General features: G+C 50.0%; 1 protein-coding gene across 1 annotated transcript in view; it reads left to right on the top strand.

Annotated features, from left to right (window-relative positions):
* Positions 1–18,650, top strand: part of LOC137541139 (mitochondrial nucleoid-associated protein 1-like) — a 56,769-nt gene extending 38,119 nt beyond the window's left edge. The window contains exons 4-5 of the mRNA XM_068262294.1: positions 2,669–2,785; positions 18,297–18,650. Of these exons, the coding sequence (XP_068118395.1) occupies positions 2,669–2,785; positions 18,297–18,325 (146 nt within the window). The 3' untranslated portion in view covers positions 18,326–18,650. The remainder of the gene's footprint in view (positions 1–2,668; positions 2,786–18,296) is intronic.
* Positions 18,651–24,772: the final 6,122 nt, after the last annotated feature.

The raw sequence follows: 24,772 nt of genomic DNA, 5'->3' as shown, positions 1-24,772 counted from the left end.
TGCAGAGAGTCACTGAGATTTGGGGCTCTGCAGAGAGTCACTGAGATGTGGTGCTCTGCAGAGAGTCACTGAGATGTGGTGCTCTGCAGAGAGTCACTGAGATTTGGGCTCTGCAGAGAGTCACTGAGATTTGGGCTCTGCAGAGAGTCACTGAGATGTGGTGCTCTGCAGAGAGTCACTGAGATGTGGTGCTCTGCAGAGAGTCACTGAGATTTGGGCTCTGCAGAGAGTCACTGAGATTTGGGCTCTGCAGAGAGTCACTGAGATTTGGGCTCTGCAGAGAGTCACTGAGATTTGGGCTCTGCAGAGAGTCACTGAGATTTGGGCTCTGCAGAGAGTCACTGAGATTTGGGCTCTGCAGAGAGTCACTGAGATTTGGGGCTCTGCAGAGAGTCACTGAGATTTGGTGCTCTGCAGAGAGTCACTGAGATTTGGTGCTCTGCAGAGAGTCACTGAGATGTGGTGCCCTGCAGAGAGTCACTGAGATTTGGTGCTCTGCAGAGAGTCACTGAGATTTGGGGCTCTGCAGAGAGTCACTGAGATTTGGTGCTCTGCAGAGAGTCACTGAGATGTGGTGCCCTGCAGAGAGTCACTGAGATTAGGTGCTTTGCAGAGCGTCACTGAGATTTGGTGCTCTGCAGAAAGTCACTGAGATTTGGTGCTCTGCAGAGATTCCCTGAGATTTGGTGCCCTGCAGAGAGTCACTGAGATTTGGTGCTTTGCAGAGAGTCACTGAGATTTGGTGCTTTGCAGAGCATCACTGAGATTTGGTGCTCTGCAGAGAGTCACTAAGATTTGCTGCTCTGCAGAGAGTCACTAAGATTTGGTGCTCTGCAGAGAGTCACTGAGATTTGGTGCTTTGCAGAGAGTCACTAAGATTTGGTGCCCTGCAGAGAGTCACTGAGATTTGGTGCTCTGCAGAGAGTCACTGAGATTTGGTGCTCTGCAGAGAGTCACTGAGATTTGGTGCTGTGCAGGGAGTCTCTGAGATCTGGTGCCCTGCAGGGAGTCTCTGAGATTTGGTGCTCTGCAGAGATTCCCTGAGATTTGGTGCCCTGCAGAGAGTCACTGAGATTTGGTGCTCTGCAGAGTCACTGAGATTTGGTGCTCTGCAGAGAGTCACTGAGATTTGGTGCTCTGCAGAGTCACTGAGATTTGGTGCTCTGCAGAGTCACTGAGATTTGGTGCTCTGCAGAGAGTCTCTGAGATTTGGTGCTCTGCAGAGTCACTGAGATTTGGTGCTCTGCAGAGAGTCACTGAGATTTGGTGCCCTGCAGAGAGTCACTGAGATTTGGTGCCCTGCAGAGAGTCACTGAGATTTGGTGCTCTGCAGAGTCACTGAGATTTGGTGCTCTGCAGAGAGTCACTGAGATTTGGTGCTGTGCAGGGAGTGTCTGAGATTTGGTGCTCTGCAGAGTCACTGAGATTTGGTGCTCTGCAGAGTCACTGAGATTTGGTGCTCCGCAGAGTCACTGAGATTTGGTGCTCTGCAGAGAGTCACTGAGATTTGGTGCCCTGCAGAGAGTCACTGCGATTTGGTGCTCTGCAGAGTCACTGAGATTTGGTGCTCTGCAGAGAGTCACTGAGATTTGGTGCTCTGCCGGGAGTCACTGAGATTTGGTGCCCTGCAGAGAGTCACTGAGATTTGGTGCCCTGCAGAGAGTCTCTGAGATTTGGTGCTCTGCAGAGAGTCACTGAGATTTGGTGCTCTGCAGAGAGTCTCTGAGATTTGGTGCTCTGCAGAGAGTCACTGAGATTTGGCGCTCTGCAGGGAGTGCCTGAGATTTGGTGCTATGCAGAGAGTCACTGAGATGTGGTGCTCTGCAGAGAGTCACCGAGATGTGGTGCTGTGCAGAGAGTCACTGAGATGTGGTGCTCTGCAGAGAGTCACTGAGATTTGGTGCTCTGCAGAGAGTCACTGAGATTTGGTGCTCTGCAGAGAGTCACTGAGATTTGGGCTCTGCAGAGAGTCACTGAGATTTGGTGCCCTGCAGGGAGTCACTGAGATTTGGTGCTGTGCAGAGAGTCACTGAGATGTGGTGCTCTGCAGAGAGTCACCGAGATGTGGTGCTCTGCAGAGAGTCACTGAGATTTGGGCTCTGCAGAGAGTCACTGAGATTTGGTGCCCTGCAGAGAGTCACTGAGATCTGGTGCCCTGCAGGGAGTCACTGAGATTTGGTGCTCTGCAGAGTCACTGAGATTTGGTGCCCTGCAGGGAGTCACTGAGATTTGGTGCCCTGCAGAGAGTCACTGAGATTTGGTGCCCTGCAGAGAGTCTCTGAGATTTGGTGCCCTGCAGGGAGTCACTGAGATTTGGTGCCCTGCAGAGAGTCTCTGAGATTTGGTGCTGTGCAGGGAGTCACTGAGATTTGGTGCTCTGCAGAGTCACTGAGATTTGGTGCCCTGCAGGGAGTCACTGAGATTTGGTGATGTGATGTGGTGCTCTGCAGAGAGTCGCTGAGATTTGTTGCTCTGCAGAGAGTCGCTGAGATTTGGTGCTCTGCAGAGAGTCACTGAGATTTGGTGCTGTGCAGAGAGTCTCTGAGATTTGGTGCCCTGCAGAGAGTCGCTGAGATTTGGTGCTTTGCAGAGAGTCACTGAGATTTGGTGCCCTGCAGGAAGTCACTGAGATTTGGTGCTCTCCTTGAATAATGTGTCTTTCTTGCAGCCTGGGATCGTTATTACAACAAATACATCAATGTTAAGAAAGGAGGTGTCGGAGGCCTGGCTATGCTCCTCGCTGGTTACTGTGTGCTCAGCTATTCATGGAACTTCCATCACATACGTAAGAATTTCACTTATTCAAAGGATATATGTTTTTTGTTTAATCAATTTGTATATCGTTGTAAAGGAGTACTGTATGGTCCCTTAGGGATAAAGAGTTGAACTTACCTGGAGCTTCTAATGGTCGTCCACAGACGTCCTGAGCCCGCGCAGCCACTTGCCGGTGCTCCGGTCCCCCGCAGACGTCCTGAGCCCGCGCAGCCACTTGCCGGTGCTCCGGTCCCCCGCAGACGTCCTGTGCCCGCGCAGCCACTCGCCGATGCTCCGGTCCCCCGCAGACGTCCTGAGCCCGCGCAGCCACTTGCCGATGCTCCGGTCCCCCGCAGACGTCCTGAGCCCGCGCAGCCACTTGCCGGTGCTCCGGTCCCCCGCAGACGTCCTGAGCCCGCGCAGCCACTTGCCGGTGCTCCGGTCCCCCGCAGACGTCCTGTGCCCGCGCAGCCACTCGCCGATGCTCCGGTCCCCCGCAGACGTCCTGAGCCCGCGCAGCCACTTGCCGGTGCTCCGGTCCCCCGCAGACGTCCTGAGCCCGCGCAGCCACTTGCCGATGCTCCGGTCCCCCGCAGACGTCCTGAGCCCGCGCAGCCACTTGCCGGTGCTCCGGTCCCCCGCAGACGTCCTGTGCCCGCGCAGCCACTTGCCGGTGCTCCGGTCCCCCGCAGACGTCCTGAGCCCGCGCAGCCACTTGCCGGTGCTCCGGTCCCCCGCAGACGTCCTGTGCCCGCGCAGCCACTCGCCGATGCTCCGGTCCCCCGCAGACGTCCTGAGCCCGCGCAGCCACTTGCCGATGCTCCGGTCCCCCGCAGACGTCCTGAGCCCGCGCAGCCACTTGCCGGTGCTCCGGTCCCCCGCAGACGTCCTGAGCCCGCGCAGCCACTTGCCGGTGCTCCGGTCCCCCGCAGACGTCCTGTGCCCGCGCAGCCACTCGCCGATGCTCCGGTCCCCCGCAGACGTCCTGAGCCCGCGCAGCCACTTGCCGGTGCTCCGGTCCCCCGCAGACGTCCTGAGCCCGCGCAGCCACTTGCCGATGCTCCGGTCCCCCGCAGACGTCCTGAGCCCGCGCAGCCACTTGCCGGTGCTCCGGTCCCCCGCAGACGTCCTGTGCCCGCGCAGCCACTCGCCGATGCTCCGGTCCCCCGCAGACGTCCTGTGCCCACGCAGCCACTCACCAGTGCTCCGGTCCCCCGCAGACGTCCTGAGCCCGCGCAGCCACTCGCCGATGCTCCGGTCCCCCACAGACATCCTGTGCCCGCGCAGCCACTCGCCGATGCTCCGGTCCCCCGCAGACGTCCTGTGCCCACGCAGCCACTCACCAGTGCTCCGGTCCCCCGCAGACGTCCTGAGCCCGCGCAGCCACTCGCCGATGCTCCGGTCCCCCGCAGACGTCCTGAGCCCGCGCAGCCACTCGCCGATGCTCCGGTCCCCCGCAGGCGTCCTGTGCCCGCGCAGCCACTCGCCGATGCTCCGGTCCCCCGCAGACGTCCTGTGCCCGCGCAGCCACTCGCCGATGCTCCGGTCCCCCACAGACATCCTGTGCCCGCGCAGCCACTCGCCGATGCTCCGGTCCCCCGCAGACGTCCTGAGCCCGCGCAGCCACTCGCCGATGCTCCGGTCCCCCGCAGACGTCCTGAGCCCGCGCAGCCACTCGCCGATGCTCCGGTCCCCCGCAGACGTCCTGAGCCCGCGCAGCCACTCGCCGATGCTCCGGTCCCCCGCAGACGTCCTGAGCCCGCGCAGCCACTCGCCGATGCTCCGGTCCCCCGCAGACGTCCTGAGCCCGCGCAGCCACTCGCCGATGCTCCGGTCCCCCGCAGACGTCCTGAGCCCGCGCAGCCACTCGCCGATGCTCCGGTCCCCCGCAGACGTCCTGTGCCCGCGCAGCCACTCGCCGATGCTCCGGTCCCCCGCAGACGTCCTGTGCCCGCGCAGCCACTCGCCGATGCTCCGGTCCCCCGCAGACGTCCTGAGACCGCGCAGCCACTCGCCGATGCTCCGGTCCCCCGCAGACGTCCTGAGCCCGTGCAGCCACTCGCCGATGCTCCGGTCCCCCGCAGACGTCCTGAGCCCGTGCAGCCACTCGCCGGTGCTCCGGTCCCCCGCAGACGTCCTGAGCCCGTGCAGCCACTCGCTGATGCTCCGGTCCCCCGCAGACGTCCTGAGCCCGTGCAGCCACTCGCCGATGCTCCGGTCCCTACCACCGGTTACTTTCGGAATTTGCAACTTTAAAGTTGCAAAACCATTGAGCCTTACTGCGCCTGCGCGACCTTCTCCTCACTCCCACTGACGTCATCGGGAGCGTTACTGTACAGGCGCAGTACGCTCCCGGGGATGCTAGCGGGAGTGAAGAGAAGGCCACGCAGGCGCAGTAAGGCTCAGTGGTTTTGCGACTTTAAAGTTGCAAATTCCGAAAGTAACCGGTGGTAGGGACCGGAGCATCGGCAAGTGGCTGCACGGGCACAGGATGTCTGCGGGGGCTCCAGATAAGTCTTCCCTAAGGGCCCATACAGTACTTCAAGTCTTAAAAAAAAGGATTTTAACCAGTTCAGGACCACAGGCTAACACTGCCTAGTGACTAGGCTGTTTTTTGTTTTTTTTACAATTTAGCGCTCTGCAGGTTAATAGAGCCAAAAAAGTTAGCAAACAAGTGAATCCTCCCTTTTCTGCCCACCAACAGAGATTTCTGTTGGTGGGCTCTGATTGCTGGTGTAATGTTTATTTATTTTTTTAATTAACTTATTTGTATTTATTTTTTTAAATAAATTGCTGTTTGTTTATTTTATTTCTCCCCTCCCTCCGTCAGCCAATCACAGTGATCCTGGCATCCGCATATGAGAGAGGATTGCGATCGAAGCCTCTCCAGGGGACAGCGAGTGACACGACTGTCCCCAGTACAGCGCCTCAGTAGATCGCAGCGCTGTACAATGTAAATAGCCGGCGATCGCCGCTGGCAGACTGATGACGGAGTGGAGCTCCATCACTCAAGCGGAGATGCAAGCTTCGGAGCATGCAATCCCCTGCAAAGCCCCGCCCATGGACTTCACACCTTTCGGCATTCACTGTTTCTGGGGCTGCCCTTGTTCCACCGCCAATCAGCGTTAGGCAGTCGGGAGGGTGTTAACTTACCTGTTGCTTTTTGCAGCCCCCTGGAGTCATCCTGTGCCCACGACGCCAGCCCAAGTGCCAGCAACCCCCGCAAAGCTGGCCCGTCGAAGCCAGGCACCGGCTACTATACATGCGTGGCCCCGAGCCACGCGTACCCTGATCATGCTCCTGCGGCTGGGAGAGTTATGCGCAATAGCAATTTCCACGTGCTCAGAACGCTCACGGGAGCTCGTTCAGGGTGTGCGTGTCTCTGTGCCGTGCATGCGCAGTAGCTGGCGACCGGTGGCAACGCAACAGCTTTGCCGGGGTCATCGCTGCTGGCCGGAGGGGATCAGGAGGAGGTGGTGGGCACAGGACAACTCTAGAGGGCTGCAAGAAGCCCGGTAAGTTAAAATCATTTTTTAGAAGACTTAAAGCGGAATATAACCCTGCATTTCAACTTTGCTCTAAAACATTATTTACAGCATATTATATGCAACCAGGTAGACCAGCACCCAAATGGGGACCGACGTGTGCTAGAGTGGATAGACCCAGTAGCCCTGAATGGGTCAAGTAAAGTCCAACACGAAAAGTTCACAGCACCACGTCAGTAATATATAGCTCTTTTATTGTTTAAGAAGACAAGGAGATAGCCATAACAGCATGTTGCTGCTGTTATGGCTATCTCCTTGTCTTTTTAAACAATAAAAAAGCTATATATTATATGCAACCAGCATTTATTTTACTAGACCAGCATTGGAAGGATTACACACAGAGCTTTAAAGTTCCGTGGAGAGAAATGCAAAGAAGTGCAGACGCATCTGAAGTTTAGATAGATACATTTAAGTAAACACAATGTAACAAGTGTGGAATGTGACACACACACTGACTGTGCAGGAGCTCCTGGACACAGAGAGAGAGAGTCACATTCCACACTTGTTACATTGTGTTTACTTAAATGTATCTATCTAATGTTCGGCTGCGGCAGCAATTCTCTCCACGGAACTTTAAAGCTCTGTGTGTAACCCTTCCAATGCTGGTCTAGTAAAAAAAAAAATGCTGGTTGCATATACAGTAATATGCTGTAAGTAATGTTTTAGAGCAAAGTTGAAATGCAGGGTTATATTCCGCTTTAAGTATTCCTTTAACCACAGATTTTAATTTGATAAGTATGACATATTTCTTGCACTGCATGTTATACTGCAATACATATTAAAAGGATGTATGAATGTCAGTGTCATGCTAGTGACAGAACTACAGCAGAGAGGTCATTTTAAGGACCACTATCACCAAGAAGTGTAAACTTTAAAATAAATGTTAACACATACAAATAATGTTTCTTCCAGAGTAAAATGAGCCATAAATTACTTCTCTCCTATGTTGCTGTTACTTACAGTAGGTAGTAGAAATCTGACATTACCGACAGGTTTTGGACTAGCAAAAAACAATTAACCCTTCGCACACTCAAACAAATGCATTCACAGATTCACTCATCCAGGCACCACTGTTATCCCTACAGCTAAGTTACAAGCCTGGGTCTAAGGCCCCATTTACACTTAATCAGTTGGTATGCATTAGTGTGCTGTAGTATGCGTTTTTTCCATAGCAGTGCATTGGGAAGAAGATTTTAGTTAGAACGCGTTAACAGTGAAAGGTGCCATAGGAAAACATGGGGACTACTATGAAAATCTTTCAGTTATAATTGAGAGCAACTGATTAAAGAGGAACTCCAGTGAACATTTTACTGCTGGCAGGTGATGTAGCTGCTGCATGGTTTTTGGCAGTTGGAAACAGCTGTAAACAGCCATTTCCCACAAAAGTTCGAACTTTTCTTGTGGGAGGGGTTACTTGTGGGAGGGGTTTCACCACTATCAGTCATACAGCACCCCCTGATGGTCTGTTTGTGAAAAGGAATAGATTTCTCATGTAAAAGGGGGTATCAGCTACTGATTGGGATAAAGTAAAAATTTTGGTCGGAGTTTCTCTTTAAGTGTAAAAGGGGTCTTAGTTCACAGAAGAATGCATTCTTATGCTTAGTCACCTATACTGCGCAGAAGTACCCAGGTAAACATAGGTGTCCTAACTCTGGCCCTGTAACATGCATAGTGCAGACATGCAAACATTCATTGCATGAAACCTATCTAGGGATTAGGAGCACACATCCTGACGTCCTCTCCTGGGACAGATAGTGCATCTTACCAATCGCACAAGGGAGCTAACGTTATGTGTCCATGTGCACCATGCACATACACCAGCATAAGCTGTCTGCATGCTGACGTCCTCTCCTGGGACAGATAGTGCATCTTACCAATCGCACAAGGGAGCTAACGTTATGTGTCCATGTGCACCATGCACATACACCAGCATAAGCTGTACACATCCTGACGTCCTCTCCTGGGACAGATAGTGCATCTTACCAATCGCACAAGGGAGCTAACGTTATGTGTCCATGTGCACCATGCACATACACCAGCATAAGCTGTCTGCATGCTGACGTCCTCTCCTGGGACAGATAGTGCATCTTACCAATCGCACAAGGGAGCTAACGTTATGTGTCCATGTGCACCATGCACATACACCAGCATAAGCTGTACACATCCTGACGTCCTCTCCTGGGACAGACAGTGCATCTTACCAATCGCACAAGGGAGCTAACGTTATGTGTCCATGTGCACCATGCACATACACCAGCATAAGCTGTACACATCCTGACGTCCTCTCCTGGGACAGATAGTGCATCTTACCAATCGCACAAGGGAGCTAACGTTATGTGTCCATGTGCACCATGCACATACACCAGCATAAGCTGTCTGCATGCTGACGTCCTCTCCTGGGACAGATAGTGCATCTTACCAATCGCACAAGGGAGCTAACGTTATGTGTCCATGTGCACCATGCACATACACCAGCATAAGCTGTCTGCATGCTGACGTCCTCTCCTGGGACAGATAGTGCATCTTACTAATCGCACAAGGGAGCTAACGTTATGTGTCCATGTGCACCATGCACATACACCAGCATAAGCTGTACACATCCTGACGTCCTCTCCTGGGACAGACAGTGCATCTTACCAATCGCACAAGGGAGCTAACGTTATGTGTCCATGTGCACCATGCACATACACCAGCATAAGCTGTCTGCATGCTGACGTCCTCTCCTGGGACAGATAGTGCATCTTACCAATCGCACAAGGGAGCTAACGTTATGTGTCCATGTGCACCATGCACATACACCAGCATAAGCTGTACACATCCTGACGTCCTCTCCTGGGACAGATAGTGCATCTTACCAATCGCACAAGGGAGCTAACGTTATGTGTCCATGTGCACCATGCACATACACCAGCATAAGCTGTACACAACCTGACGTCCTCTCCTGGGACAGATAGTGCATCTTACCAATCGCACAAGGGAGCTAACGTTATGTGTCCATGTGCACCATGCACATACACCAGCATAAGCTGTCTGCATGCTGACGTCCTCTCCTGGCACAGATAGTGCATCTTACCAATCGCACAAGGGAGCTAACGTTATGTGTCCATGTGCACCATGCACATACACCAGCATAAGCTGTACACATCCTGACGTCCTCTCCTGGGACAGATAGTGCATCTTACCAATCGCACAAGGGAGCTAACGTTATGTGTCCATGTGCACCATGCACATACACCAGCATAAGCTGTACACATCCTGACGTCCTCTCCTGGGACAGATAGTGCATCTTACCAATCGCACAAGGGAGCTAACGTTATGTGTCCATGTGCACCATGCACATACACCAGCATAAGCTGTCTGCATGCTGACGTCCTCTCCTGGGACAGATAGTGCATCTTACCAATCGCACAAGGGAGCTAACGTTATGTGTCCATGTGCACCATGCGCATACACCAGCATAAGCTGTACACATCCTGACGTCCTCTCCTGGGACAGATAGTGCATCTTACCAATCGCACAAGGGAGCTAACGTTATGTGTCCATGTGCACCATGCACATACACCAGCATAAGCTGTACACATCCTGACGTCCTCTCCTGGGACAGATAGTGCATCTTACCAATCGCACAAGGGAGCTAACGTTATGTGTCCATGTGCACCATGCACATACACCAGCATAAGCTGTCTGCATGCTGACGTCCTCTCCTGGGACAGATAGTGCATCTTACCAATCGCACAAGGGAGCTAACGTTATGTGTCCATGTGCACCATGCACATACACCAGCATAAGCTGTACACATCCTGACGTCCTCTCCTGGGACAGACAGTGCATCTTACCAATCGCACAAGGGAGCTAACGTTATGTGTCCATGTGCACCATGCACATACACCAGCATAAGCTGTACACATCCTGACGTCCTCTCCTGGGACAGATAGTGCATCTTACCAATCGCACAAGGGAGCTAACGTTATGTGTCCATGTGCACCATGCACATACACCAGCATAAGCTGTCTGCATGCTGACGTCCTCTCCTGGGACAGATAGTGCATCTTACCAATCGCACAAGGGAGCTAACGTTATGTGTCCATGTGCACCATGCACATACACCAGCATAAGCTGTACACATCCTGACGTCCTCTCCTGGGACAGATAGTGCATCTTACCAATCGCACAAGGGAGCTAACGTTATGTGTCCATGTGCACCATGCACATACACCAGCATAAGCTGTACACATCCTGACGTCCTCTCCTGGGACAGATAGTGCATCTTACCAATCGCACAAGGGAGCTAACGTTATGTGTCCATGTGCACCATGCACATACACCAGCATAAGCTGTCTGCATGCTGACGTCCTCTCCTGGGACAGATAGTGCATCTTACCAATCGCACAAGGGAGCTAACGTTATGTGTCCATGTGCACCATGCACATACACCAGCATAAGCTGTACACATCCTGACGTCCTCTCCTGGGACAGATAGTGCATCTTACCAATCGCACAAGGGAGCTAACGTTATGTGTCCATGTGCACCATGCACATACACCAGCATAAGCTGTACACATCCTGACGTCCTCTCCTGGGACAGATAGTGCATCTTACCAATCGCACAAGGGAGCTAACGTTATGTGTCCATGTGCACCATGCACATACACCAGCATAAGCTGTCTGCATGCTGACGTCCTCTCCTGGGACAGATAGTGCATCTTACCAATCGCACAAGGGAGCTAACGTTATGTGTCCATGTGCACCATGCACATACACCAGCATAAGCTGTACACATCCTGACGTCCTCTCCTGGGACAGATAGTGCATCTTACCAATCGCACAAGGGAGCTAACGTTATGTGTCCATGTGCACCATGCACATACACCAGCATAAGCTGTACACATCCTGACGTCCTCTCCTGGGACAGATAGTGCATCTTACCAATCGCACAAGGGAGCTAACGTTATGTGTCCATGTGCACCATGCACATACACCAGCATAAGCTGTCTGCATGCTGACGTCCTCTCCTGGGACAGATAGTGCATCTTACCAATCGCACAAGGGAGCTAACGTTATGTGTCCATGTGCACCATGCACATACACCAGCATAAGCTGTACACATCCTGACGTCCTCTCCTGGGACAGACAGTGCATCTTACCAATCGCACAAGGGAGCTAACGTTATGTGTCCATGTGCACCATGCACATACACCAGCATAAGCTGTACACATCCTGACGTCCTCTCCTGGGACAGATAGTGCATCTTACCAATCGCACAAGGGAGCTAACGTTATGTGTCCATGTGCACCATGCACATACACCAGCATAAGCTGTCTGCATGCTGACGTCCTCTCCTGGGACAGATAGTGCATCTTACCAATCGCACAAGGGAGCTAACGTTATGTGTCCATGTGCACCATGCACATACACCAGCATAAGCTGTACACATCCTGACGTCCTCTCCTGGGACAGATAGTGCATCTTACCAATCGCACAAGGGAGCTAACGTTATGTGTCCATGTGCACCATGCACATACACCAGCATAAGCTGTACACATCCTGACGTCCTCTCCTGGGACAGATAGTGCATCTTACCAATCGCACAAGGGAGCTAACGTTATGTGTCCATGTGCACCATGCACATACACCAGCATAAGCTGTCTGCATGCTGACGTCCTCTCCTGGGACAGATAGTGCATCTTACCAATCGCACAAGGGAGCTAATGTTATGTGTCCATGTGCACCATGCACATACACCAGCATAAGCTGTACACATCCTGACGTCCTCTCCTGGGACAGACAGTGCATCTTACCAATCGCACAAGGGAGCTAACGTTATGTGTCCATGTGCACCATGCACATACACCAGCATAAGCTGTACACATCCTGACGTCCTCTCCTGGGACAGATAGTGCATCTTACCAATCGCACAAGGGAGCTAACGTTATGTGTCCATGTGCACCATGCACATACACCAGCATAAGCTGTACACATCCTGACGTCCTCTCCTGGGACAGATAGTGCATCTTACCAATCGCACAAGGGAGCTAACGTTATGTGTCCATGTGCACCATGCACATACACCAGCATAAGCTGTACACATCCTGACGTCCTCTCCTGGGACAGATAGTGCATCTTACCAATCGCACAAGGGAGCTAACGTTATGTGTCCATGTGCACCATGCACATACACCAGCATAAGCTGTACACATCCTGACGTCCTCTCCTGGGACAGATAGTGCATCTTACCAATCGCACAAGGGAGCTAACGTTATGTGTCCATGTGCACCATGCACATACACCAGCATAAGCTGTACACATCCTGACGTCCTCTCCTGGGACAGATAGTGCATCTTACCAATCGCACAAGGGAGCTAACGTTATGTGTCCATGTGCACCATGCACATACACCAGCATAAGCTGTACACATCCTGACGTCCTCTCCTGGGACAGATAGTGCATCTTACCAATCGCACAAGGGAGCTAACGTTATGTGTCCATGTGCACCATGCACATACACCAGCATAAGCTGTACACAACCTGACGTCCTCTCCTGGGACAGATAGTGCATCTTACCAATCGCACAAGGGAGCTAACGTTATGTGTCCATGTGCACCATGCACATACACCAGCATAAGCTGTCTGCATGCTGACGTCCTCTCCTGGGACAGATAGTGCATCTTACCAATCGCACAAGGGAGCTAACGTTATGTGTCCATGTGCACCATGCACATACACCAGCATAAGCTGTACACATCCTGACGTCCTCTCCTGGGACAGATAGTGCATCTTACCAATCGCACAAGGGAGCTAACGTTATGTGTCCATGTGCACCATGCACATACACCAGCATAAGCTGTCTGCATGCTGACGTCCTCTCCTGGGACAGATAGTGCATCTTACCAATCGCACAAGGGAGCTAATGTTATGTGTCCATGTGCACCATGCACATACACCAGCATAAGCTGTACACATCCTGACGTCCTCTCCTGGGACAGACAGTGCATCTTACCAATCGCACAAGGGAGCTAACGTTATGTGTCCATGTGCACCATGCACATACACCAGCATAAGCTGTACACATCCTGACGTCCTCTCCTGGGACAGATAGTGCATCTTACCAATCGCACAAGGGAGCTAACGTTATGTGTCCATGTGCACCATGCACATACACCAGCATAAGCTGTACACATCCTGACGTCCTCTCCTGGGACAGATAGTGCATCTTACCAATCGCACAAGGGAGCTAACGTTATGTGTCCATGTGCACCATGCACATACACCAGCATAAGCTGTACACATCCTGACGTCCTCTCCTGGGACAGATAGTGCATCTTACCAATCGCACAAGGGAGCTAACGTTATGTGTCCATGTGCACCATGCACATACACCAGCATAAGCTGTACACATCCTGACGTCCTCTCCTGGGACAGATAGTGCATCTTACCAATCGCACAAGGGAGCTAACGTTATGTGTCCATGTGCACCATGCACATACACCAGCATAAGCTGTACACATCCTGACGTCCTCTCCTGGGACAGATAGTGCATCTTACCAATCGCACAAGGGAGCTAACGTTATGTGTCCATGTGCACCATGCACATACACCAGCATAAGCTGTACACATCCTGACGTCCTCTCCTGGGACAGATAGTGCATCTTACCAATCGCACAAGGGAGCTAACGTTATGTGTCCATGTGCACCATGCACATACACCAGCATAAGCTGTACACATCCTGACGTCCTCTCCTGGGACAGATAGTGCATCTTACCAATCGCACAAGGGAGCTAACGTTATGTGTCCATGTGCACCATGCACATACACCAGCATAAGCTGTACACATCCTGACGTCCTCTCCTGGGACAGATAGTGCATCTTACCAATCGCACAAGGGAGCTAACGTTATGTGTCCATGTGCACCATGCACATACACCAGCATAAGCTGTACACATCCTGACGTCCTCTCCTGGGACAGATAGTGCATCTTACCAATCGCACAAGGGAGCTAACGTTATGTGTCCATGTGCACCATGCACATACACCAGCATAAGCTGTCTGCATGCTGACGTCCTCTCCTGGGACAGATAGTGCATCTTACCAATCGCACAAGGGAGCTAATGTTATGTGTCCATGTGCACCATGCACATACACCAGCATAAGCTGTACACATCCTGACGTCCTCTCCTGGGACAGACAGTGCATCTTACCAATCGCACAAGGGAGCTAACGTTATGTGTCCATGTGCACCATGCACATACACCAGCATAAGCTGTACACATCCTGACGTCCTCTCCTGGGACAGATAGTGCATCTTACCAATCGCACAAAGGAGCTAACGTTATGTGTCCATGTGCACCATGCACATACACCAGCATAAGCTGTACACATCCTGACGTCCTCTCCTGGGACAGATAGTGCATCTTACCAATCGCACAAGGGAGCTAACGTTATGTGTCCATGTGCACCATGCACATACACCAGCATAAGCTGTACACATCCTGACGTCCTCTCCTGGGACAGATAGTGCATCTTACCAATCGCACAAGGGAGCTAACGTTATGTGTCCATGTGCACCATGCACATACACCAGCATAAGCTGTACACATCCTGACGTCCTCTCCTGGGACAGATAGTGCATCTTACCAATCGCACAAGGGAGCTAACGTTATGTGTCCATGTGCACCATGCACATACACCAGCATAAGCTGTACACATCCTGACGTCCTCTCCTGGGACAGATAGTGCATCTTACCAATCGCACAAGGGAGCTAACGTTATGTGTCCATGTGCACCATGCACATACACCAGCATAAGCTGTACACATCCTGACGTCCTCTCCTGGGACAGATAGTGCATCTTACCAATCGCACAAGGGAGCTAACGTTATGTGTCCATGTGCACCATGCACATACACCAGCATAAGCTGTACACATCCTGACGTCCTCTCCTGGGACAGATAGTGCATCTTACCAATCGCACAAGGGAGCTAACGTTATGTGTCCATGTGCACCATGCACATACACCAGCATAAGCTGTACACATCCTGACGTCCTCTCCTGGGACAGATAGTGCATCTTACCAATCGCACAAGGGAGCTAACGTTATGTGTCCATGTGCACCATGCACATACACCAGCATAAGCTGTACACAACCTGACGTCCTCTCCTGGGACAGATAGTGCATCTTACCAATCGCACAAGGGAGCTAACGTTATGTGTCCATGTGCACCATGCACATACACCAGCATAAGCTGTCTGCATGCTGACGTCCTCTCCTGGGACAGATAGTGCACCTTACCAATCGCACAAGGGAGCTAACGTTATGTGTCCATGTGCACCATGCACATACACCAGCATAAGCTGTACACATCCTGACGTCCTCTCCTGGGACAGATAGTGCATCTTACCAATCGCACAAGGGAGCTAACGTTATGTGTCCATGTGCACCATGCACATACACCAGCATAAGCTGTCTGCATGCTGACGTCCTCTCCTGGGACAGATAGTGCATCTTACCAATCGCACAAGGGAGCTAATGTTATGTGTCCATGTGCACCATGCACATACACCAGCATAAGCTGTACACATCCTGACGTCCTCTCCTGGGACAGACAGTGCATCTTACCAATCGCACAAGGGAGCTAACGTTATGTGTCCATGTGCACCATGCACATACACCAGCATAAGCTGTACACATCCTGACGTCCTCTCCTGGGACAGATAGTGCATCTTACCAATCGCACAAGGGAGCTAACGTTATGTGTCCATGTGCACCATGCACATACACCAGCATAAGCTGTACACATCCTGACGTCCTCTCCTGGGACAGATAGTGCATCTTACCAATCGCACAAGGGAGCTAACGTTATGTGTCCATGTGCACCATGCACATACACCAGCATAAGCTGTACACATCCTGACGTCCTCTCCTGGGACAGATAGTGCATCTTACCAATCGCACAAGGGAGCTAACGTTATGTGTCCATGTGCACCATGCACATACACCAGCATAAGCTGTACACATCCTGACGTCCTCTCCTGGGACAGATAGTGCATCTTACCAATCGCACAAGGGAGCTAACGTTATGTGTCCATGTGCACCATGCACATACACCAGCATAAGCTGTACACATCCTGACGTCCTCTCCTGGGACAGATAGTGCATCTTACCAATCGCACAAGGGAGCTAACGTTATGTGTCCATGTGCACCATGCACATACACCAGCATAAGCTGTACACATCCTGACGTCCTCTCCTGGGACAGATAGTGCATCTTACCAATCGCACAAGGGAGCTAACGTTATGTGTCCATGTGCACCATGCACATACACCAGCATAAGCTGTACACATCCTGACGTCCTCTCCTGGGACAGATAGTGCATCTTACCAATCGCACAAGGGAGCTAACGTTATGTGTCCATGTGCACCATGCACATACACCAGCATAAGCTGTACACATCCTGACGTCCTCTCCTGGGACAGATAGTGCATCTTACCAATCGCACAAGGGAGCTAACGTTATGTGTCCATGTGCACCATGCACATACACCAGCATAAGCTGTACACATCCTGACGTCCTCTCCTGGGACAGATAGTGCATCTTACCAATCGCACAAGGGAGCTAACGTTATGTGTCCATGTGCACCATGCACATACACCAGCATAAGCTGTACACATCCTGACGTCCTCTCCTGGGACAGATAGTGCATCTTACCAATCGCACAAGGGAGCTAACGTTATGTGTCCATGTGCACCATGCACATACACCAGCATAAGCTGTCTGCATGCTGACAAAAAACACATCAGGCCAAACCCAGCCTGATGACTGTACACACATGCAAACTGTCGTCAGAACGAATGCCCCGGGCGGGTCCGATGACCCGTAGTTTTAAAAAAAATCTGTCGTGTGTACGCGCCTTGTGATTATTATTTGAGAAACAGAATTAGTTTAAATTCAGGTACCCAATAAATTGATACGGAGTCCACAGCCCTGCTTGAGGGTGGGTCATCTTACCCCACCGCTATGCTAATGAAAGCCTATGGGTGCTCTCAGCATGCGGTGCAGTGCGCCAGAAGGCACCGATCTCCCGTGCGACCTCTGCAGCGACTAGCGGCGGACCGAAAGACATGCAAGTCTATGGCGACGCAGGGTTTGCCACAATGTTGACGTTGTCACGCATGTGCGGAAGTGTACTTTTATAATACGCTTCCGGGCACTTCTGTATCTCTAAAACAGGAACTGACCACAAGCAAGCGTCACTTCCTGTCTGGATCTGGCCAGAAGGGCGGTAATCCCCGAGGGCCTGTTTTAGGCAGTGCGGCCCCGGGCAACGCTGCCACCAATATACTGTCTTAAGCCGGTCTTAAAGAGGACCTGTAACCCAGGATTACACTGCATCTCAATCAGTAACCAATACTCCCTTTCCCGTGATCTTTAGCTTTTCTCAAATAAATTATCATGGGGGTCTGTATGGCAGATATAGTGATGAAACCCCTCCCATGGTGTGATGTCAGAGCCATGGCTCTGACAGCTTCCGGTCTGTGAACTCTGTTGCATTGTGGGAAATAACAGCTAAATGTATAAAGTAATGGGTAGGATGGAGCCCAATGTGTGTTCCATTTTAGTATTTTTAAATAAAATTAAAAAATTAAATAATAAAAAGTGAGGTAATTCCTTACCTGTCCAGAAGATACAGACACCAGTTCAACTGGAAAAAAAGTTTTTATTCAAAAAGCAATCTGACAACACGTTTCGTGGGTCATAGCCCACTTCCTCAGGGCAATACAAAATGCCTGCATAGCATAGGGGAGCGCCTCTATACCTCTCTATACCTGATACTGCACCATCAGGCTCTCGGTCTCTCCCTACTTCTCACCTAGGTATTCTTGGCCCTTACAAGAATCACCATAGAAAAAAACCCTATACATTTATAACATTGTACAAAAAAAATAAGCAATGTTATTAATTCCCTAATTTTCACTATGGTTTCTCTGTTTTCTTCTTTTAGGAAATGATCGCTGGAGGAAATATCACTGACTAAATGAAACTTCAGTATTCCAGAGGATGGCATTCTCCATACTGTCAGCTGTACTTGAGATTCCCCCAATTATTAATTCTGTGGCAGCAAAAGGATGCAGTCTCCCCTCCTGGAATTACTTATCAGTGAGGGTCGCACTGTAGTCACTTCCTGTCTGAGTCAGGACGGAGTCAGGCACTTACATACCTGATATCATGTCACGGCACCTCGGCTATCCTTTAAAGTAAACCAGAGCTGAACAAAATTTTAAAAACCAATACCCGCTGCTTCCTCCAGAAGCATCAACCCATCTAAGTCCCACGCCATCCGACGTTCAGCAGCAATCAGCCCTGGTAATAGGCTCAGTCGCGTCTGTCCGGGTCTACTGCGCATGGGTGGGAGGCCCGCACATACGCAGAAGACCCAGAATAGACGCGACTGAGCCGGTTACCGGGGCTGATCGCTGCTGAACAGCAGACCGCAGGACGACGCGTGGGTTTATGCTTCGGGTAAGTATCAATTTTCTAATTTTGTTCAGCTCTGGTACACTTTAACTCCTTCAAGCCCCGCTCACTGAAGAATTAGGTTGTTCTGTGGTCTGTAGCCTGGCGAAATGCTCCGCACATGTTCTCTGGTACGAAGCATTACTGTGGACACAGACAGCAATTAAAGTCATGCATAACAACAACAACAAAAAAACGCTACCATTGCCTTGCATCAAAATCGCAGTAAAATCTGATTGCAGCGATTTTACTGCGATTTTAAAGCAAGTCAATTGGAACATTTTTTTTTTTAAAACACTCATACAGCCCTGATGGTCAGAAAAGTGCTCAGAAAGTGCTCACAGTGTGTGTCAGGCCTGAAAAGTTCTGTTCGAGGTTTGGTTAGACCTTTAAGTTAAATTAGCATTTGTGCGTTTTGCAGCGTTTATTCCTGACATGACAGTTTTATAGCTTGTATTCTTTTTCTGCAAAAACAGAAAGAAACGTTGACTAAATGTGGTACCTGAGGCCTCGTTCACACTTGAGATCACAAAACGCTAGTTGTTACACTAGCGTTTTGCGCGATTAAGGGCCTGTACGCACTGCTGCGCTTGCGCTGCGCTTTTAAAATCGCATGGGTTTTTTAATCGCAAGGTCTTTTGAAAAATCATGAAAATCGCAAAGACCTGTACACACTGGTGCGATGCGATTTTTCTATTTTCATGAAGGCTTTGCGATTTAAAAATCGCATGTGATTTTAAAAGCGCGAGCGCAGCAGTGTGTATAGGCCCTTACGCGTATATTTCACTGGACATTTTCGTGTTTGAGCGATCATGATTAAAATACATTGCAAACGCGATCGCTAAAAAGAAAAAAAGTTGAAAGTTGCGCGTTTTGCGCCTAGCACAAATTGCGGCAGTGAGATCACTGCCATATAATTCACTTTGCGCCAATGCTTTAAAAAGCGCTAGCGAATGCAGGAGATTAGCGGTAACGCCCGCTAATTGCCGAAGTGTAAATGGGCTCCAAGTGTTATACTCCAGATCAAAGTGGTACTCCGCCTCAAACGTTTCTTCTGCTTGTATTACTGTCGGGGTCTCCCTTTGCTTCCTGCAGCTGGTTGTATGACAGGAAGTGAGCGTAAAGGGGGTGGGGGAAGGATAGTTAGAATCTGGCGAAGCCCTATTCCTGCCACATGCTAGTAAAGAAAACTTGTTGATGACTATTTGTGCCTCTATTGCCCCTCCTCTCTCATGATGTGGGAGGGTCAATGTGCACACACGTGCAGTTCAGAGGCAGAGTGCTGTACAGACGCCTCACTCTACTACAGGATGACGCTTCTGTTTTTATGGAGAAGGGGGAAGGTAAGAAGGGGAACTATGCTGTTGGGGGGACACTTTCATTTAAAAATATGGCATTTGAGATTTATAAAGTAATAGTGAAGCGAGCTGCAGAAGATGAGTTACATACTCACCTATGTACAGGGAAGGCTTCCTGGGCCGCTCTCCATCCTCTCGTTCCACTGTTGGACCCCGGTGAAGTTGTTAGACTAGCTTGATCGTATACCTTTTTGGCCCACCTCGAACAGCCTACTTCTGAAGACAAGCAGGTCCAGGCTCGCGCATGCCCAGTACGGCTGCGCCCCGCTTCTGAAGAACTCAGGTACGCGAGTGCTTCCAAAGCCTGCAGAGCAGTCATGAAGAAGTGGAAATGTAACGGAATGGCAGGAGGGAGAGAGAACCTGAGAAGGCCCTGTGGTGTCCACAGCCTCCCAATACATCTAGACGAGGAACTCTTTTGGAGGGACAGTCCCTTTTTGGGAACCTAAAGGCGTGGCTTAAGTGTCCCTCTTTCTTATCTCAAAAAGTTGGGAGGTATGGCTTGAGTTGTGCTTTAAGTTACCTTGGGGAACACCTGTACAAATGCTGGACTCAGTTTCAGCAGAGTATAACCATATTGGTGCGTATACATGGTATACTCATCTCCAAAGATACAAAGAGAAAGTTCCAGCTCTGGTCTATGCTCTGAACCAAGTTGTGGTTGAAGATATATTTTATTATTGACAAAGTTATAGTGTTAATTTAATATTTATTCAATAAACTTTAAACAAACTGTTTGACCTCCATTTCTTGAGCATGCGGTGGCAATGCGGGGGAAGGGGATTGCAGAAAGCCAGCGCATAGAAATTAAGATCTGCACTTACCTGGGTCTTATTCCCTGAAGTCCTGCGGCGTCCTCTGGCTCCCCTCCGTGGTCCCGCTGGCGACTTCGGTATAAGTGTGAGCAGCGCCTGCGCAGCACGTCCGTGCACCTGACTCTCAAAAGTCCTTCAAGAACTGCGCATGCACAGGAGGCTTACAGCGTCGGGTGCGGGATAGCGTCAGGGGCGGGATAGCATTAGGTGCACAGAAAGGCCACGCAGGAGCTCACTACAGCTGAAGTCAACAGAGGGAACCCAGAGAATGCCAAGGGACCTCGTGGGCTGTGGGCAACAGGGGGCTGGAGGAAGGCCCAGGTAAGTGCAGGTTTTCATTTCTATGCACTGCTCAGGATCCCTTCAAAGGACAACTGTAAAGAGAGGTATATGGAGGATGCCATATTTATTTCCTTTTAAGCAATACCAGTTGCCTGGCTATCCTGCTGATCCTCTGCCTCTAATACTATTAGCCACAGCCCCTGAACAAGCATGCAGCAGATCAGGTGTTTCTGACATTATTGTCAGATCTGACAAGATTAGCTGCGTGCTTGTTTCTGGTGTAATTCAGTTCACTACTGCAGCCAAATAGACCAGCAGGGCTGCCAGGCAACTGGTATTTAAACAAATAAATATGGCAGCCTCCATATCCCTCCCTCTTCAGTTGTCCTTTAAAGTGCATCGAAACTGAGAGGGATATGTACACTGCCATATTTATTTGCTTTCAAACAATACCAGTTGCCAGCAGTCCTGTTGATCTCTCTGGCTGCTGTAGTGTCTGAATCACACACCTGAGACAAGCATGCTGCTAATCCACTCACACTTCAGTCAGCGCACCTGATCTGCTGCATGCTTGTTCAGGGTCCATAGATAAAAGTATTAGAGGCAGAGGATCAGCAGGGCTGCCAGGCAACTGATATTGTTTAATAGGAAATCTATAGGTCAGCCTCCATATCCCTCATTTTCTTAAAGGACACCTCGAACCTACTTATGAAGCGGTAATGTGAAAAGAAGATGTCCACATTTTGTTCACCAGGTTCGGCGTCCTGATCACGTTGATAATATCACCTTTATATAGGTGGGATCAGGTGTCCTGGCATCTGACCTTTCAGAGGACTGCAGTGCCGTTATATATCTCCCAACATGATCATCAGCTGCCCAATTCACTAGCACTGAAACGTGGCAAGCTGTCGAGGTGCCCATTAACAGTTCAATTTTTAGTGAAAGATCTAATTTTCAAATCAGCTGATTTAGATCGTATTGTATGAACACAGAGAAGCTGGTGACCACAATCGCATCATCATTCGTTTCCTAAACCCTTTCCCGACCACCTAACATTGATAGGCATCGGGAAGGTGGCTCTCCCAGGACCACCTAACGCCAATGGGCGACAAGTCCTGGGGGAGTGTTTTCTAGAGGATCGCGCGCACATCCCCACTCCGTCAACAGTCTGCCAGCGGCAATCGCCGTTTCTTTTGCTTGTACAGCGCTGCGATCTACTGTAGCGCTATACTGGGAACAGCCGTGTCACTCGGCTGTCACCTGGAGAGGCCCCGAATGCTAATGCTTATGAGAGAGGATTGCCCTGAAAAAAAAACGTATTTTTTATAAATAAATTAATTTTAAAACAGACACATGGCAGCAGCGAACAGAGCCCACCAACAGAAAACTGTTGGTGGGCATAAAGGGGGGGGGGGTCCATTTGTGCAGGGCTGTGGAGTCTGTCTGAAAATCCACCGACTCCGACTCCTCAGTTTAGGATTTCACCGACTCCTCGACTCCGACTCCTCTAATTTGCATATTACAATTTTGTTGATTAAAAGTATGTAACGTGAAATTCGTCTCTTAACTGCCAACGCTTAGGAATTTTACAAGACAACTGAAGTGAGAAGGATATGTAGACTACTATATTTATTCCCTTTAGACTAAAACTAGTCCTTGGTAAGAGTACTTGTAAAAAGGTACAAACCGGAACAAAGAACATCTATTAGGCCCTAGGCAATGTAAGTGTGGGTACATGTAAGAATGATGTGCAGGTACTCTGCAGGGGAATGAGGAGATTCTTCCTCTATTACACATTCTTCATGCACAATCTGAACATGGATCAGGCCCTAGGCAATGTGACTGTGGGTACATGTAAGAATGATGTGCAGGTACTCTGCAGGGGAATGAGGAGATTCTTCCCCTATTACACATTCTTCATGCACAATCTGAACAAGGTTTATGGGTGACAGACAACACCTCTGTGTTCAATGTGCACAGCATTCTCAGTGGATTCCCTGCAGCTCTGTGGGGAGTGCATATGTAGAGTATAGTACTACTGTGTAACAAAGTAAACCTGAGACAGATGAAATTAAAGTTTTATACAGACCTGGGGCTTCCTCCAGCCGCCTTCAGGATAATCAGTCCCTTGTTGTCCTCCTCCACCACCTGGATCTTCTGCTATGAGTCCAGGTACTTGAGCCAGTCGGGCGTAGTGCGCATGCACACACTCCGCCGCCAGGAGCATACTACACCTGTGCAGCACTATTGCGCAGGTACAGAATGTTCCTGGCTGTGGGAGTGGCATGCGGCCGGACTGCTCTGACTGGCTGAATTACCAGGACTCATAGCAGAAGATCCGGGTGGTGGAGGACAGCGAGGGACTGATTAGCCTGAAGGGGGCTGGAGGAAGCCCCAGGTATGTATAACACTTTTCTTTTCATCCGTCTCAGTTACCCTTTAATTTGTAGTCACCAAACCAAATTTTAATAACATATCAAATTATTTGATTTCATCAGCAAAGGGAGTGCATACATTTGCATAAATCAGCATCAGTGCAGAATTATTTCCATCTCATTGACCATCTCTATTAGTGACACGGCTACACGTCAGGATTTATTCTTACAGCATAGATGTTATTTAGTATATATAAGAGATTCCTGTGTACACATCATATATACAGTCACAATCAGATCTGTATATCTGACCTTAAAAATACGGGGACTGCTTTATTGAAGCAGCACAAGTAACTTATTTTGATTGGTTTATTTCATTTTTGTGGACTAAGCACAGCTATTACTGTATATACACATTATTTTTAATGACTATTATCTGAGAAATAGAACATTTGATCATATTTTCTATTTTAATTACAGTTACAAATTCATTAGGAGTCGGAGTCGGTGCATTTTTTTCCCGACTCCGACTCCAGGCACCCAAAATTGCCCGACTCCACGACTCCGACTCCACGACTCCGACTCCACAGCCCTGCATTTGTGTGCTGACTTGTGGAACAAGCTATTGACGCTGCAGAGCACTGTATTGTAAAAAATAGCCTGATCACTGGGAGGGGGTGTAAGCCTGTTTTTCTTTTTCTCAATACATTTTTATTGACTGTAAAACAATTTTTATTGCATCGTGTGTGGCCACCTTAGGGAAAGGTCAGATCTGCAGTGGCCCCGCCCCCCTTTCGGTTGTCAAATCAACACACAGTGCACCACACAGCTACAAAACATGCTGCAATTTAATGAAAATATAAATTAATTCATGGTTACATAATAATAGGAAGAGATTGGGAAGCACTGGGTGCCTCCTGCATAAAAGAACTGCCAAGTTCCCATAAACCACCAGACGCTCGGTGAACAGAGGGAAGGAGTGGATTGGCCACTAGAGGCAGTACAGAGTTGTTGTTATTGGAGGGATTCTGTGGGCCGGCTGGTTCCTGAGCCATCTGTAATTCATAGCAGAGGACTGGCAAATCTCCATATTGTCCTTTATAACACAGGAAGGTCTGCATGGATGTGCGCTGC

Source organism: Hyperolius riggenbachi, chromosome 12 (genome assembly GCF_040937935.1).
Source record: "Hyperolius riggenbachi isolate aHypRig1 chromosome 12, aHypRig1.pri, whole genome shotgun sequence".
Classification (NCBI taxonomy): domain Eukaryota; kingdom Metazoa; phylum Chordata; class Amphibia; order Anura; family Hyperoliidae; genus Hyperolius; species Hyperolius riggenbachi.
The sequence above is the reverse complement of the archived record's forward strand: the minus strand, read 5'-3'. Positions and strand labels throughout refer to the sequence as shown.